Source organism: Bos grunniens, chromosome 17 (genome assembly GCF_055505025.1).
Source record: "Bos grunniens cultivar Pamir isolate PY7600 chromosome 17, Bosgru_T2T1.0, whole genome shotgun sequence".
In the NCBI taxonomy this organism is placed as follows: Eukaryota; Metazoa; Chordata; class Mammalia; order Artiodactyla; family Bovidae; genus Bos; species Bos grunniens.
The window spans coordinates 3,414,495-3,429,903 of record NC_141181.1 but is presented as its reverse complement, the minus strand read 5'-3'; the positions used below and the strand labels follow the sequence as shown (position 1 = coordinate 3,429,903).

General features: G+C 39.1%; 1 protein-coding gene across 2 annotated transcripts in view; it reads right to left on the bottom strand.

Annotated features, from left to right (window-relative positions):
- The window catches only part of DCHS2 (dachsous cadherin-related 2), a 315,935-nt gene that overhangs the window by 126,874 nt on the left and 173,652 nt on the right, over positions 1–15,409 (bottom strand). For both annotated transcript variants that reach the window (XM_086346222.1, XM_086346221.1), the window contains exon 4: positions 2,545–2,781. In XM_086346222.1, the coding sequence (XP_086202348.1) occupies positions 2,545–2,781 (237 nt within the window). The remainder of the gene's footprint in view (positions 1–2,544; positions 2,782–15,409) is intronic.

Sequence of the window (15,409 nt, the reverse complement as noted above, 5' to 3'; positions counted from 1 at the left end):
AGGTCGTTGTAGAACAGCAAATACAGTTGGATGTGTTTTCATAAAAATTTTTTGAAGTCTGTGTGTCTGTGAAATGCAGTGGGTTAAAAGTACCCATTACTTTTGTGATTTAAAAAAGTAGGATAAAAATAATGTTGAAAGAACAAAGAGTAAGCCATAGATTGTATGGTCTCAATTCTTCCATGGAGAAAAGGTAAGATTTATTCAACACTGCATTGTTTGGCCGACTCTTTGCTACTCCATGGACTGCAGCATACATGGCTTCCCTGTCCTTCACCATCTCTTGGAATTCGCTCAAACTCATGTCCATTGAGTCAGTGATGTCATACAACCATCTTATCTTCTGTTGTCCACTTCTCCTGCCTTCAATCTTTCCCAGCATCAGGGTCTTTTTCAATGAGTCTGCTCTTTGCATCAGGTGACCAAAGTATTGGAACTTCAGATTCAAATCAGTCCTTCCAATGAATATTCAGGATTGATTTCCTTTAGGATTGACTGGTTTGATCTCCTTGTGGCCCAAGAGACTCTCAAGACCCTTCTCCAACACCACAATTCAAAAGCACCAATTCTTTGGTGATAAGCATTCTTTATGGTCTAACTCTCACACCCATATATGACTACTGGAAAAGCCATAGCTTTGACTATACAGATCTTTGTTGGAAAAGTAATGTCTCTGCTTTCTAATATGCTGTCTAAGGCTGTCATAGCTTTTCTTCCAAGGAGTAAGAGTCTTTTAATTTCAGGGCTGCAGTCACCATCCACAGTGATTTTAGAGCCCCCAGAAATACAATCTGTCACTGTTTCCATTGTTTCCCCATCTATGTGATGGGACCAGATACTGTGATCTTCGTTTTTTGAATGTTGAGTTTTAAACCAGCTTTTTCACTCTCCTCTCTCAACTTTACAGAGAGGCTCTTTAGTTCCTCTCTGCTTTCTGCCAACAGTGGTATCAACTGTACATCTGAGCTTATAATTTCTCCTGGCAATCTTGATTCCAGCTTGTGTTTTAACCAGCCCAGCATTTCACATAATGTACTCTGCATAGAAGTTAAATAAGCGGGGGAACAATATACAGCCTTGACATACTCCTTTTCCAATTTTTAATCAGTCCATTGTTCCATGTCTGGTTCTATCTGTTGCTTCTAGACCTGCATACAGATTTCTCAGGAGGCAGGTAAGATGGTTGGTATTCCCATCTGTTTTAGAATTTTCCAGTTTGCTGTGATCCATACAGTCAAGATTTTAGTGTAGTCAATGAAGAAGTAGATGTTTTTCTGGAATTTTCTTGCTTTTTCTGTGATCCAACAATATTGGCAATTTGATCACTGGTTCCTCTGCCTTTTCTAAATCCAGCTTGTACATGTGGAAATTCTCAGTTCATGTACTGTTGAAACCTAGCTTGGAGGATTTTGAGCATTACCTTGCTAGCATGTGAAATGAGTGCAATTGTGCAGTAGTCTGAACATTCTTTGGCAATGCTCTTCTTTAGGATTGGAATGAAAACTGACCTTTTCCAGTTCTGTGGTCACTGCTGAGTTTTTCAAATTTGCTGGCATACTGTGTGCAGCACTTTCACAGCATCATCTTTTAGGATTTGAAATAGCTCAATTGGAATTCCATCACCTCCACTGTCTTTGTTCATAGTGATGCTTCTTAAGGCCGACTTGACTTCACACTCCAGGATGTCTGGCTCTAGGTTAGTGATCACACCATTGTGGTTATCTGGGTCATTAAGATCTTTTTGTATAGTTGTTCTATGTATTCTAGCCACCTCTTCTTAATAGCTTCTGCTTCTGTTAGGTCCATACCATTTCTGTCCTTTATTGAGCCCATCTTTGAATGAAAGTTTCCCTTGGTATCCCTAATTTTCTTCAAGAGATCTCTAGTCTTTCCCATTTTATTGTTTTCCTCTATTTATTTGCATTGTTAACTTAGGAAGGCTTTCTTATCTTTCCTTGCTATTCTTTGGAACTCTGCATTCATATGGGTATATCTTTCCTTTTCTCCTTTGCCTTTCGCTTCTCTTCTTCTCATAGCTATTTGTAAGGCCTCTTCAGACATCCATTTTGTCTTTTTGCATTTCTTTTTCTTGTAGACGGTATTGATCACTGTCTCCTGTACAGTGTTACAAACCTCCATCCATAGTTAGTTCTTCAGGCACTCTGTCTATCAGATCTAATCCCTTGAATCTATTTGTCCCTTCCACCGTATAATCGTAAGGTCATACCTGATTTAGGTATGATTTAGGACATACCTGAATGGCCTAGTTGTTTCCTCTACTTTCTTCAATTTAAGCCTGGATTTTGCAATAAGGAGCTTTGCAAAAGCTGAGCCACAATCAGCTTCTGGTCTTGTTTTTACTGCCTGTATAGAACTTCTCCATATTCAGCTCCAAAGAATATAATCAATCTGATTTCGGTACTGACCATCTGGTGATATTCATTGTGTACAGTCATTTCTTGTGTTGTTGGAAGAGGGCGTTTGCTATGATCAGCAAATGTTCCAATAATGGGTTTCAATGTAGCATAAGACATAAGTACTTACTCAAGGACTCTTTAGCTTTCACTGTTCCCACAGGACTGTCTTCAGGCACATCTTCATAAACAGAGAAAGTGTACTTAGGCCTTTCAAATTCAGCAGGTGCCAGAGTCGTCTGGAGAATGTGTATGGTGACTTCAGCATTAGTGACAGATGTGAGCCCGCCACCATCTCGAGCACAGACCATCAGCAGAAGTGTGGTGGATTCCAAATGACTAAGAGTTGATGTTAAGTAAATAATCCCTGATAGGAGAAAGAGAGAATTAAAAGGCAGATAACATGCAATAAACATGTACAAGCAACATTACACTGACCTGCTAATGCTACTGTTATGGCTGCTACTTGAGTGGGCCACGCTGTGCTCAGTATTCGGTAAAACATTACTCTGCATGTGTCTGTGAGGGTATTTTTGGGTATAACTGAGTCAAACAGATTGGCTCCCCTGCTGTAAACAGGCCTTATCCAGTCACATGAAGGTCTGACTAGAACAAAAGGGCTGGTCCGCCCCCAAATAGATGAGATCCCTCTTGCCTGACTACCTTCAGCTTGGCACAGTGCCTGTTTTCCTTTCCTTTTGAATTGAACCTAGACTTCCTGGCTCTTCCTGAGTCTTGAGACTGCCAGCCTCAGCCTTGAGCTACACCGTGGGTTCAGCAGGTCTTGAGTTTATCAGCTCACCTGCAGATCTGGGGGCCTGTTAATCTGTGTAATCTCTATAATCACAGGCCCAATTCCTTCAATAAATTTACACACACACACACACACACACACACATACACATCTTCATATTTATATATGTCCTTTTAGCTCCATTTCTCTGGGGAGCCCTAATACATCCACTTTCCAATCAAAGAACTTGAGAATATTTGCAAAATGATGGTCCAAATTCCACCAAGTAAGCAATATTTCCTAGAGCTTAAACTTTAAGTCATCTTGGAAATACATCAGTTAACCAGGAAAAAACAAACTGTTGCCTTCCCGAGGCCTTACTATCATATCTGCAGCCCGGGATGAGGGATAAGCAGAGTACATCTCATAACCCAGTGTAGTCTAGGCTAATGCCAGGTTGTCAGGTGATCACCATCTGCCCAGGCACCAGAACTTAAAGCCACAGATGAGGCTGGAGTCTTATCTTCTGGGGTATCTGCCATAGCAAGACCAGAGAGCAGCTCTTTTTCAGGGAACTCCATTCTCTCTGTTAGTGAGAGAATAAAATATTAATGGGTGTGGGGAAGAAAACTTCAAGAAACATTAAAACTGTTAGGTAGGAAGTTAGGCATGAGCAACGAGGTGTTGCTGGCTGAAAGGGATGCAAGCTCACAGATATGCTACAAAAATAACCATAGAGACTTTTCCAACTCCTGCACATATACTCTAGACACACAGTGATACAAACCTACCACAGGGGCTTTTCCAGGTAACCTTAGGCAACTAAGGGCCAACCAAGGGCTCACAAATATTCTACATCTGATTATAACAAAGACTGAATTATGGGAAGATATAAACAACACAGCCTGCTATTATATAACTTGCAATTGTCAATTGGCTTTGAGTGTATGCTCATTTGCATTCCCTTTCATTGACTGGTAGTAGGCACAAACCCTATTTTGCACAAAGCATAACCCAAAGGAGGAAACATGAAGTATAAAAAAGGGGAAACTAACAGGGAAAAATGGCACCCCACTCCAGTACTCTTGACTGGAAAATCCCATGGATGGAGGAGCGTGGTAGACTGCAGTCCATGGGGTCACTAAGAGTCGGATATGACTGAGTGACTTCACTTTGACTTTTCACTTTCATGCACTGGAGGAGGAAATGGCAACCCACTCCAGTGCTCTTGCCTGGAGAATCCCATGGACAGAGGAGCCTGGTGGGCCACCGTCTATGGGGTCGCACAGAGTTGGACACGACTGAAGCAACTTAGCAGCAGCAGCAGCAACAGGGAAAAAGAAAACTCTTTTGAGGTCAGCCTGCTCCCATATCATGGGAATGTCTGTCTAACAAAAGATTTATCTGCTTGAGGTGAACTAAGCTATAACTTGTCTGTTGTTTTAAACCCTTTAGACTACTGTTCCAAATTTTTGTTGCAATGAGGCAAGAATCAAGGAAGAAAAATAAACCGACCTGACAAAAGCATGAGGATAATTTAGGTGTATACACAGAGAAGAAGGTGTAAATGGTTAAGTTGAGGAGAGATCCAGTAGTGCTGAGAAAACCAATCATTTGAACACCGACACAAGCTTCCCTAACCAAGAAACCTTGACAAGCCACCTGTATAAACCCACACACAGCGAGGAAATGCCACAATAAAGAGAACTCCACAAATTGCCAGAATACAGAAAGGACACCCCAAACTCAGCAATTTAAACAAGATGAAGAGACAGAGGAATACCCAGCAGGTAAAGGAACAGGATAAATGCCCACCAAACCAAACAAAAGAGGAAGAGATAGGGAATCTACTTGATAAAGAATTCTGAATAATGATAGTGAAAATGATCCAAAATCTTGAAATCAAAATGGAATCACAGATAAATAGCCTGGAGACAAGGATTGAGAAGATGCAAGAAAGGTTTAACAAGGACCCAGAAGAAATTTGAAAGAGTCAATATATAATGAATAATGCAATAAATGAGATCAAAAACACTCTGGAGCCAACAAATAGTAGAATAACAGAGGCAGAAGATAGGATTAGTGAATTAGAAGATAGAATGGTAGAAATAAATGAATCAGAGAGAAAAAAAGAAAAACGAATTAAAAGAAGTGAGGACAATCTCAGAGACCTCCAGGACAATATTAAACGCTACAACATTCAAATCATAGGAGTCCCAGAAGAAGAAGACAAAAGAAAGACCATGAGAAAATACTTGAGGAGATAATAGTTGAAAACTTCCCTAAAATGGGGAAGGAAATAATCACCCAAGCCTAAGAAACCCAGAGAGTCCCAAACAGGATAAACCCAAGGTGAAACACCCCAAGACACATATTAATCAAATTAACAAAGATCAAACACAAAGAACAAATATTAAAAGCAGCAAGGGAAAAACAACAAATAACACACAAGGGGATTCCCATAAGGATAACAGCTGATCTTTCAATAGAAACTCTTCAAGCCAGGAGGGAATGGCAAGACATACTTAAAGTGATGAAAGAAAATAACCTACAGCCCAGATTACTGTACCCAGCAAGGATCTCGTTCAAATATGAAGGAGAAATCAAAAGCTTTACAGACAAGCAAAAGCTGAGAGAATTCAGCACCACCAAACCAGCTCTCCAACAAATGCTAAAGGATATTCTCTAGACAGGAAACACAAAAAGGGTGTATAAACTCGAACCCAAAACAATAAAGTAAATGGCAACAGGATCATACTTCTCAATAATTACCTTAAACATAAATGGGTTGAATGCCCCACCCAAAAGACAAAGACTGGCTAAAAACAAGACCCCTATATATGTTGTCTACAAGAGACCCACCTCAAAACAGGGGACACATACAGACTGAAAGTGAAGGGCTGGAAAAAGATTTTCCATGCAAATAGAGACCAAAAGAAAGCAGGAGTAGCAATACTCACATCAGATAAAAGACTTTAAAACAAAGGCTGTGAAAAGAGACAAAGAAGGACACTATATAATGATCAAAGGATCAATCGAAGAAGAAGATATAACAATTATAAATATATATGCACCCAACATAGGAGCACCACAATATGTAAGACAAATGCTAACAAGTATGAAAGGGGAAATTAACAATAACACAATAATAGTGGGAGACTTTAATGCCCCACTCACACCTATGGATAGATCAACTAAACAGAAAATTAACAAGGAAACACAAACTTTAAACGATACAATAGACCAGTTAGACCTAATTGATATCTATAGGACATTTCACTCCAAAACAATGAATTTCACCTTTTTCTCAAGCGCACACAGAACCTTCTCCAGGATAGATCACAGCCTGGGCCATAAATCTAGCCTTGGTAAATTCAAAAAAATTGAAATCATTCCAAGCATCTTTTCTGACCACAATGTAGTAAGATTAGATCTCAATTACAGGAGAAAAACTATTAAAAATTCCAACATATGGAGGCTAAACAACACGCTCCTGAATAACCAACAAATCACAGAAGAAATTAAAAAATATATCAAAACATGCATAGAAACTAATGAAACACAACATTTCATTTCATAGAAAATGAAAACACAACAACCCCAAACCTATGGGACACTGTAAAAGCAGTCCTAAGGGGAAAGTTCATAGCAATACAGGCATACCTCAAGAAACAATAAAAAAGAAATAAATAACCTAACTCTACACCTAAAGCAACTAGAAAAGGAAGAAATGAAGAACCCCAGGGTTAGTAGAAGGAAAGAAATCTTAAAAATTAGGGCAGAAATAAATGCAAAAGAAACAAAAGAGACCATAGCAAAAATCAACAAAGCCAAAAGCTGGTTCTTTGAAAGGATAAACAAAATTCACAAACCATTAGCCAGACTCATCAATAAACAGAGGGAGAAAAATCAAATCAATAAAATTAGAAATGAAAATGGAGAGATCACAACAGACAACGCAGAAATACAAAGGATCATAAGAGACTACTATCAGCAATTATATGCCAATAAAATGGACAACGTGGAAGAAATGGACAAATTCTTAGAAAAGTACAACTTTTAAAAACTGGACCAGGAAGAAATAGAAAATCTTAACAGACCCATCACAAGCACGGAAATTGAAACTGTAATCAGAAATCTTCCAGCAAACAAAAGCCCAGGCCCAGACGGCTTCACAGCTGAATTCTACCAAAAATCTAGAGAAGAGCTAACAACACCTATCCTACTCAAACTCTCCCAGAAAATTGCAGAGGAAGGTAAACTTCCAAACTCATTCTATGAGGCCACCATCACCCTAATACCAAAACCTGATGAAGATGCCACAAAAAAAGAAAACTACAGGCCAATATCACTGATGAACATAGATGCAAAAATCCTAAACAAAATTATAGCAATCAGAATCCAACAACACATTAAAAATATCATACACCATGACCAAGAGGGCTTTATCCCAGGGATGCAAGGATTCTTCAATATTCACAAATCAATCAATGTAATACACCACATTATCAAATTGAAAAATAAAAAACATATGATTATCTCAATAGATACAGAGAAAGCCTTTGACAAAATTCAACATCTATTTATGATAAAAACTCTCCAGAAAGTAGGAATAGAAGAAACATACCTCAACATAATAAAAGCTATGTATGACAAACCCACAGCAAACATTATCCTCAATGGTGAAAAATTGAAAGCATTTCCTCTAAAGTCAGGAAGAAGAGGGTGCCCACTTTCACCATTACTATTCAACATAGTTTTGGAAGTTTTGGCCGCAGCAACCAGAGCAGAAAAGGAAATAAAAGAAATCCAAACTGGAAAAGAAGAAGTAAAACTCTCACTGTTTGCAGATGACATGATCCTCTACATAGAAAACCCTAAAGACGCCACCAGGACATTACTAGAACTAATCAATGAATATAGTAAAGTTGCAGGATATAAAATCAACACACAGAAATCCCTTGCATTCCTATACATTAATAATGAGAAAATAGAAAGAGAAATTAAGGAAACAATTCCATTCACCATTGCAATGAAAATACTTAGGAATATATCTACCTAAAGAAACTAAAGACCTATATATAGAAAACTATAAAACACTGGTGAAAGAAATCAAAGAGGACACTAATAGATGGAGAAATATACCATGTTCATGGATTGGAAAACTCAATATAGTGAAAATGAGTATACTACCCAAAGCAATTTATAGATTCAATGCAATCCCTATCAAGCTACCAACGGTATTCTTCACAGAGCTAGAACAAATAATTTCACAATTTGTATGGAAATACAAAAAACCTCTAATAGCCAAAGCAATCTTGAGAAAGAAGAATGGAACTGAAGGAATCAACCTGCTTGACTTCAGGCTCTACTACAAGCCACAGTCATCAAGACAGTATGGTACTGGCACAAAGACAGAAATATAGATCAATGGAACAAAATAGAAAGCCCAGAGATAAATCCACACACCTATGGACACCTTATCTTTGACAAAGGAGGCAAGAATATACAATGGATTAAAGATAATCTCTTTGACACGTGGTGCTGGGAAAACAGGTCAACCACTTGTAAAAGAATGAAACTAGAACACTTTCTAACACCATACACAAAAATAAACTAAAAATGGATTAAAGATCTAAACATAAGACCAGAAACTATAAAACTCCTAGAGGAGAACATAGGCAAAACACTCTCCGACATACATCACAGCAGGATCCTCTATGACCCACTTCCCAGAATATTGGAAATAAAAGCAAAAATAAACAAGTGGGACCTAATTAAACTTAAAAGCTTCTGCACAACAAAGGAAACCATAAGCAAGGTTAAAAGACAGCCTTCAGAATGGGAGAAAATAATAGCAAATGAAGCAACTGACAAACAACTAATTTCAAAAATATACAAGCAACTCCTACAGCTCAATTCCAGAAAAATAAATGACCCAATCAAAAAATGGGCCAAAGAACTAAATATACATTTCTCCAAAGAAGTCATACAGATGGCTAACAAACACATGAAAAGATGCTCAACATCACTCATTATCAGAGAGATACAAATCAAAACCACTATGAGGTACCATTCCACGCCAGTCAGAATGGCTGTGATCCAAAAGCCTACAAGCAATAAATGCTGTAGAGGGTGTGAAGGAAAGGGAACCCTCTTACACTGTTGGTGAGAATGCAAACTAGTACAGCCACTATGGAGAACAATGTGGAGATTCCTTAAAAAACTGGAAATAGAACTGCCTTATGATCCAGTTCTCCCACTGCTGGGTATACACACTGAGGAAATCAGAATTGAAAGAGACACATGTACCCCAATGTTCATTGCAGCACTGTTTATAATAGCCAGGACATGGAAGCAACCTAGATGTCCATCAGCAGATGAATGGATAAGAAAGCTATGGTACATATACACAATGGAGTATTACTCATCAATTAAAAAGAATACATTTGAATCAGTTCTAATGAGGTGGATGAAACTGGAGCCTCTTATACAGAGTGAAGTCAGCCAGAAAGAAAAACACCAATACAGTATACTAACGCATATATATGGAATTTAGAAAGATGGTAACAATAACCCTGTATATGAGACAGCAAAAGAGACACTGTTGTATAGAACAGTCTTTTGGACTCTGTAGGAGAGGGAGAGGGTGGGATGATTTGGGAGAATGGCATTGAAACATGTACAATATCATATATGAAACGAGTCACCAGTCCAGGTTCGATGCATGATACTGGATGCTTGGGGCTGGTGCACTGGGACGACCCAGAGGGATGGTATGGGGAGGGAGAAGGGAGGAGGGTTCAGGATGGGGAACACGTGTATACCTGTGGCAGATTCATGTTCATATATGGCAAAACCAATACAGTATTGTAAAGTTAAAAAATAAAATTAAAAAAAAGAAAAAGAAAACCAATCATTTATTATTGCCAATACCACCTATTGGTGTATTAGTGTGGAAACACAAAAAGAAGTCTAGCATAACCAGTTTAAGAAATGAAAATGTTAGTTGTATTTAACAAAAAAATAAACACACACATAAAATGTTAGATGCATTTACATATAAATAAATGTGGCTGAACCATAAGGAGTCTATCACAACACAACTAGCTCTAAGCATTAGTTAAATGAAGGCCCGACTACTGCAATTTTGCCAGTTTAAGAGAAGCTGGCAAAAATATCAGAAATGTTTGTTTTCCGGCATTAAAAAAAACTGAAACCCATACAATTTCTTTCTTTTTTTAAATCAAATCTGCCCTGTTATAACTCCAATTCCTCGTTTCAATGTTCATTAGAAATTTAGTGAATTTTTCTTATTTCTCCTTGGCAAACACATCGTCAATCAGTCAGTTAAGTTCAGTCGCTCATTCGTGTCTGACTCTTTGCGACCCCATGAATTACAGCATGCCAGGCCTCCCTGTCCATCACCAACTCCTGGAGTTCACTCAAACTCATGTCCATTGCATCAGTGATGCCACCCAACCATCTCATCCTCTGTCGTCCCCTTATCCTCCTGCCCCCAATCCCTCCCAGCATCAGTCTTTTCCAATGAGTCAAATCTTTGCATGAGGTGGCCAAAGTACTGGAGTTTCAGCTTCAGCATCATTCCTTCTAAAGAACACCCAGGGGTGATTTCCTTCAGATGGACTGGTTGGATCTCCTTGCAGTCCAAGGGACTCTCAAGAGTCTTCTCCAACACCACAGTTCAAAAACATCAATTCTTCAGCGCTCAGCTTTCTTCACAGTCCAACTCTCACATCCATACATGACCCAATCATGTATGGAAAAACCATAGCCTTGACTAGGTTTTTGTTGGCAAAGTAGTAGGACCTTTGTTGGCAAAGTAATGTCTCTGCTTCTGAATATGCCATCTAGGTGGGTCATAATTTTCCTTCCAAGGAGTAAGCGTCTTTTAATTTCAGGGCTGCAATCACCATCTGCAGTGACTTTGGAGCCCCAAAAATAAAGTCTGACACTGTTTCCACTGTTTCCCCATCTATTTCCCGTGAAGTGATGGGACCAGATGCCATGATCTTAGTTTTCTGAATGTTGAGCTTTAAGCCAACTTTTTCACTCTCCTCTTTCACTTTCATCAAGAGGCTTTTTCGTTCCTCTTCACTTTCTGCCATAAGGGTAGTATCATCTGCATATCTGAGGGTATTGATATTTCTCCCAGCAATCTTGATTCCAGCTTGTGCTTCTTCCAGCCCAACGTTTCTCATAATGTACTCTGCATATAAGTTAAATAAGCAGGGTGACAATTAAGTTAAATAAGCAGGGTGACATATAAGTTAAATAAACAGCCTTGACATACTCCTTTTCCTATTTGGAACCAGTCTGTTGTTCCATGTCCAGTTCTAACTGTTGCTTCCTGACCTGCATACAAATTTCTCAAGAGGCAGGTCAGGTGGTCTGGTATTCCCATCTCTTTCAGAATTTTCCACAGTTTATTGTGATCCACACACTCAAAGGCTTTGGCATAGTCAATAAAGCAGAAATAGATGTTTTTCTGGAACTCTCTTGCTTTTTCCATGATCCAGGGATGTTGGCAATTTGATCTCTGGTTCTTCTGCCGTTTCTAAAACCAGCTTGAGAATCTGGAAGTTCATGGTTCATGTACTGCTGAAGCCTGGCTTGGAGAATTTTGAGCATTACTTTACTAGCATGTGAGATGAGTGCAATTGTGCGGTCGTTTCAGCATGGCTTTTCTTTGAAATTGGAATGAAAACTGACCTTTTCCAGTCTTGTGGCCACTGCTCAGTTTTCCAAATTTGCTGGCATACTGAGTGCAGTACTTTCACAGCATCATCTGTGAGGATTTGAAATAGCTCAACTGGAATTCCATCACCTCCACCAACTTTGTTCGTAGTGATGCTTTATAAGGCCCACTTGACTTCACATTCCAGGATGTCTGGCTCTAGGTCAGTGATCACACCATCGTCATTTTCTGGGTCGTGAAGATAATTTTTGTACAGTTCTTCTGTGTATTCTTGCCACCTTTTCTTAATATCTTCTGCTTCTGTTAGGTCCATACCATTTCTGTCCTTTATTGAGCCCATCTTTGCATGAAATGTTCCCTTGGTATCTCTAATTTTCTTGAAGAGATCTCTAGTCTTTCCCATTCTGTTGTTTTCCTCTATTTCTTTGCATTGATCGCTGAAGAAGGCTTTCTTATCTCTCCTTGCTATTCTTTGGAACTCTGCATTCAGATGCTTATATCTTTCCTTTTCTCATTTGCTTTTTGCTTCTCTTCTTTTCACAGCTATTTGTAAGGCCTCCCCAGACAGCCGTTTTTCTTTTTTGCATTTGTTTTCCATGGGGATGGTCTTGATCCCTGTCTCCTATACAATGTCACGAACCTCTGTCCATAGTTCATCAGGCACTCTGTCTATCAGATCGAGGCCCTTAAATCTATTTCTCACTTCCATTGTATAATCATAAGGGATTTGATATAGGTCATACCTGAATGGTCTAGTGGTTTTCCCTACTTTCTTCAATTTAAGTATGAATTTATACATTATCATAACCAAAGCTAAATATCTCCTCAGACCTGTGCCAGGCACAGCATCTCCATTTTCTTATCTGACATGATTGTATGTCATTTCACTTGCAGTTCCTTTCTCCTGAACATTGTCCAAATTGATCTGGGAACACATGGTTCCAGATGTAGTCTGACTACAACAAAGAAGAGCAGAAACATTTTTTACTGGAATACTTATAAAATAGTAATGTAACCAAGTATTATCACACCCACATTTGCAGTCATGTCAAAATTGGGGTTCCTACTGATTTGCTGGTCCACCAAAACACTCAATATTTCTGTTATTGATTAGCTTCAAACTTTCTTTATGAAAGTCTATCCTTGATTAAAAAACAAAATTCAAATAATGCAAAAGTATCAATCTACAGAAGAAAATGAAAAATCTCTCTAACCCAATTATCCCCTATTCTCTGGGTATATAGTCTCCTAGAATTAACTCAGTTTTAATTATTGGACATTTAAAGGCTTTTATTTTCCACACAGATGGTATATTTCCATTATGACAATTAAAAGATTAATGCCTGCCTCAAGTAGACCACAAGCTGGTCTACCTGCTTTCAGACAGACTGCTTCCATATTATTTTTCAAGATTTGGATTTTAGGAAGACTATTCTAATACAAATATGTATTAGAATAGTCTTCCTAAAATCCAAATCTTGACTTATCGTGCTCTCCCAGTTTTCAGGGAAAGTTTAAGTGCCTTATTGTGATAACCAAGCTGCTCAATTAGTACTTTTCCATCTCTGTGGCTCCATCTCACCACTCTCATTGTACAGGACCTTGGCACAGAGAACTATATCTAATTTCCAGAATAGATCTTGTTCTTTTCTATTTGGATTGCTGCATCCCCTCCCTGGAATAACTTCATTTTCTCTGGCAATGATTTCTCAGATCAGATGAGATCAGCCACTCATTCGTGTCCGACTCTTTGCGACCCCATGAATCGCAGCACGCCAGGCCTCCCTGTCCATCACCAACTCCTGGAGTTCACTGAGACTCACGTCCATTGAGTCAGTGATGCCATCCAGCCATCTCATCCTCTGTCGTCCCCTTCTCCTCCTGCCCCCAATCCCTCCCAGCATCAGAGTCTTTTCCAATGAGTCAACTCTTCGCATGAGGTGGCCAAAGTACTGGAGTTTCAGCTTTAGCATCATTCCTTCCAAAGAAATCCCAGGGCTGATCTCCTTCAGAATGGACTGGTTGGATCTCCTTGCAGTCCAAGGGACTCTCAAGAGTCTTCTCCAACACCACAGTTCAAAGGCATCAATTCTTCGGCGCTCAGCCTTCTTCACAGTCCAACTCTCTCACATTTTAAAGCACAGCTCTAGGTTCAGCTGGCACAGGGGACCTTCTACCTCCCACCCTGCTTCGGAGACCGCTCCTCCAGGACCCTGCAGTGGCCTGAGTACATGTGCCCATAACACATGTGCCACATTGTACTTAACTTTTGTTTAATTAGAGGATAATTTCTCTACAATGCTGCATTGGTTTCTGCCATACAACTATCATAACTATATATTAATATGTATCCCTTCCCTCTTGAGCCTCCCTGCCATGCACCCCCATCCCACCCCTCTAGGCTGTCACGGAGCACCAGGCTGGGCTCCCTGTGCTATACAGCTGCTTCAAATAAGCTATATGCTTTACACATGGTAGTGTATATAACTACCTTACACTTTAATTAACGGTGTTTGTCTTTCTTATCATTCATTCACTTATTCATTACTTCACTTATTCATTATTTACTTGTGGTTTAAAAATCAAAAGACAACATTTTGAAAATATATAAAAAACAGTTTAGTACACATAATAATGCAGAGATTTATAACTAAGATGAAAAGATACAAATAAACCAAAAGTTAAGGTGAATAAGGACAGATAATTCTTATAAGAAAGAATAAAGCATAAATAAATATGATAATGCTCAAACTTATTAAACATAACAGAAGTACAAAACTAAAAACAACTACCTCCTATTTTCATCTCTGCTGCTGTTGCTAAGTCGCTTCAGTCGTGTCCGACTCTGTGCGACCCCATAGATGGCAGCCCATCAGGCTCCCTGTCCCTGGGATTCTCCAGGCAAGAACACTGGAGTGGGTTGCCATTTCCTTCTCCAACGCATGAAAGTGAAAAGTGAAAGTGAAGTCGCTCAGTCGTGTCCGACTCTTAGTGACCCCATGGACTGCGGCCCACCAGGCTCCTCTGTCCATGGGATTTTCCAGGCAAGAGTGCTGGAGTGGGGTGCCATTGCCTTCTCCGATTTTCATCTCTAATGTTGGGTAAAACTTTTAGGTAATATTTTGCCAGATTAATAAAGGATGTGGTATCAACATATACTTTGCAAAAGACACTTTAGCAATATTTATCTAATGGTAAATTGTTCTTATTCAAAACTTAGAAATCTACCCTGTACTTACATAAGGGCTCTGAAATAGGAAGTCCTTTGCAATATTGCAAATGAATTTAATATCTCTCAAGGAAATAATAAATGTTTAAGTCTATTGTAATATATTAATACAATATAGTAAGAATACTCCATAGCACCCAAAATGTATAAAGGAAAGATATACGTTTTCATTTAAGAAGACTTTACATGCTGCTGTTGTTGCTTAGTTGCTTAGTCATGTCCAGCTCTTTCGTGCCCCATGAACTGTAGCCCACCAGGCTCCTCTGTCCATGGCAGTTTCCAGGCAAGAATACTGGAGTGGGTTGCCATTTCCT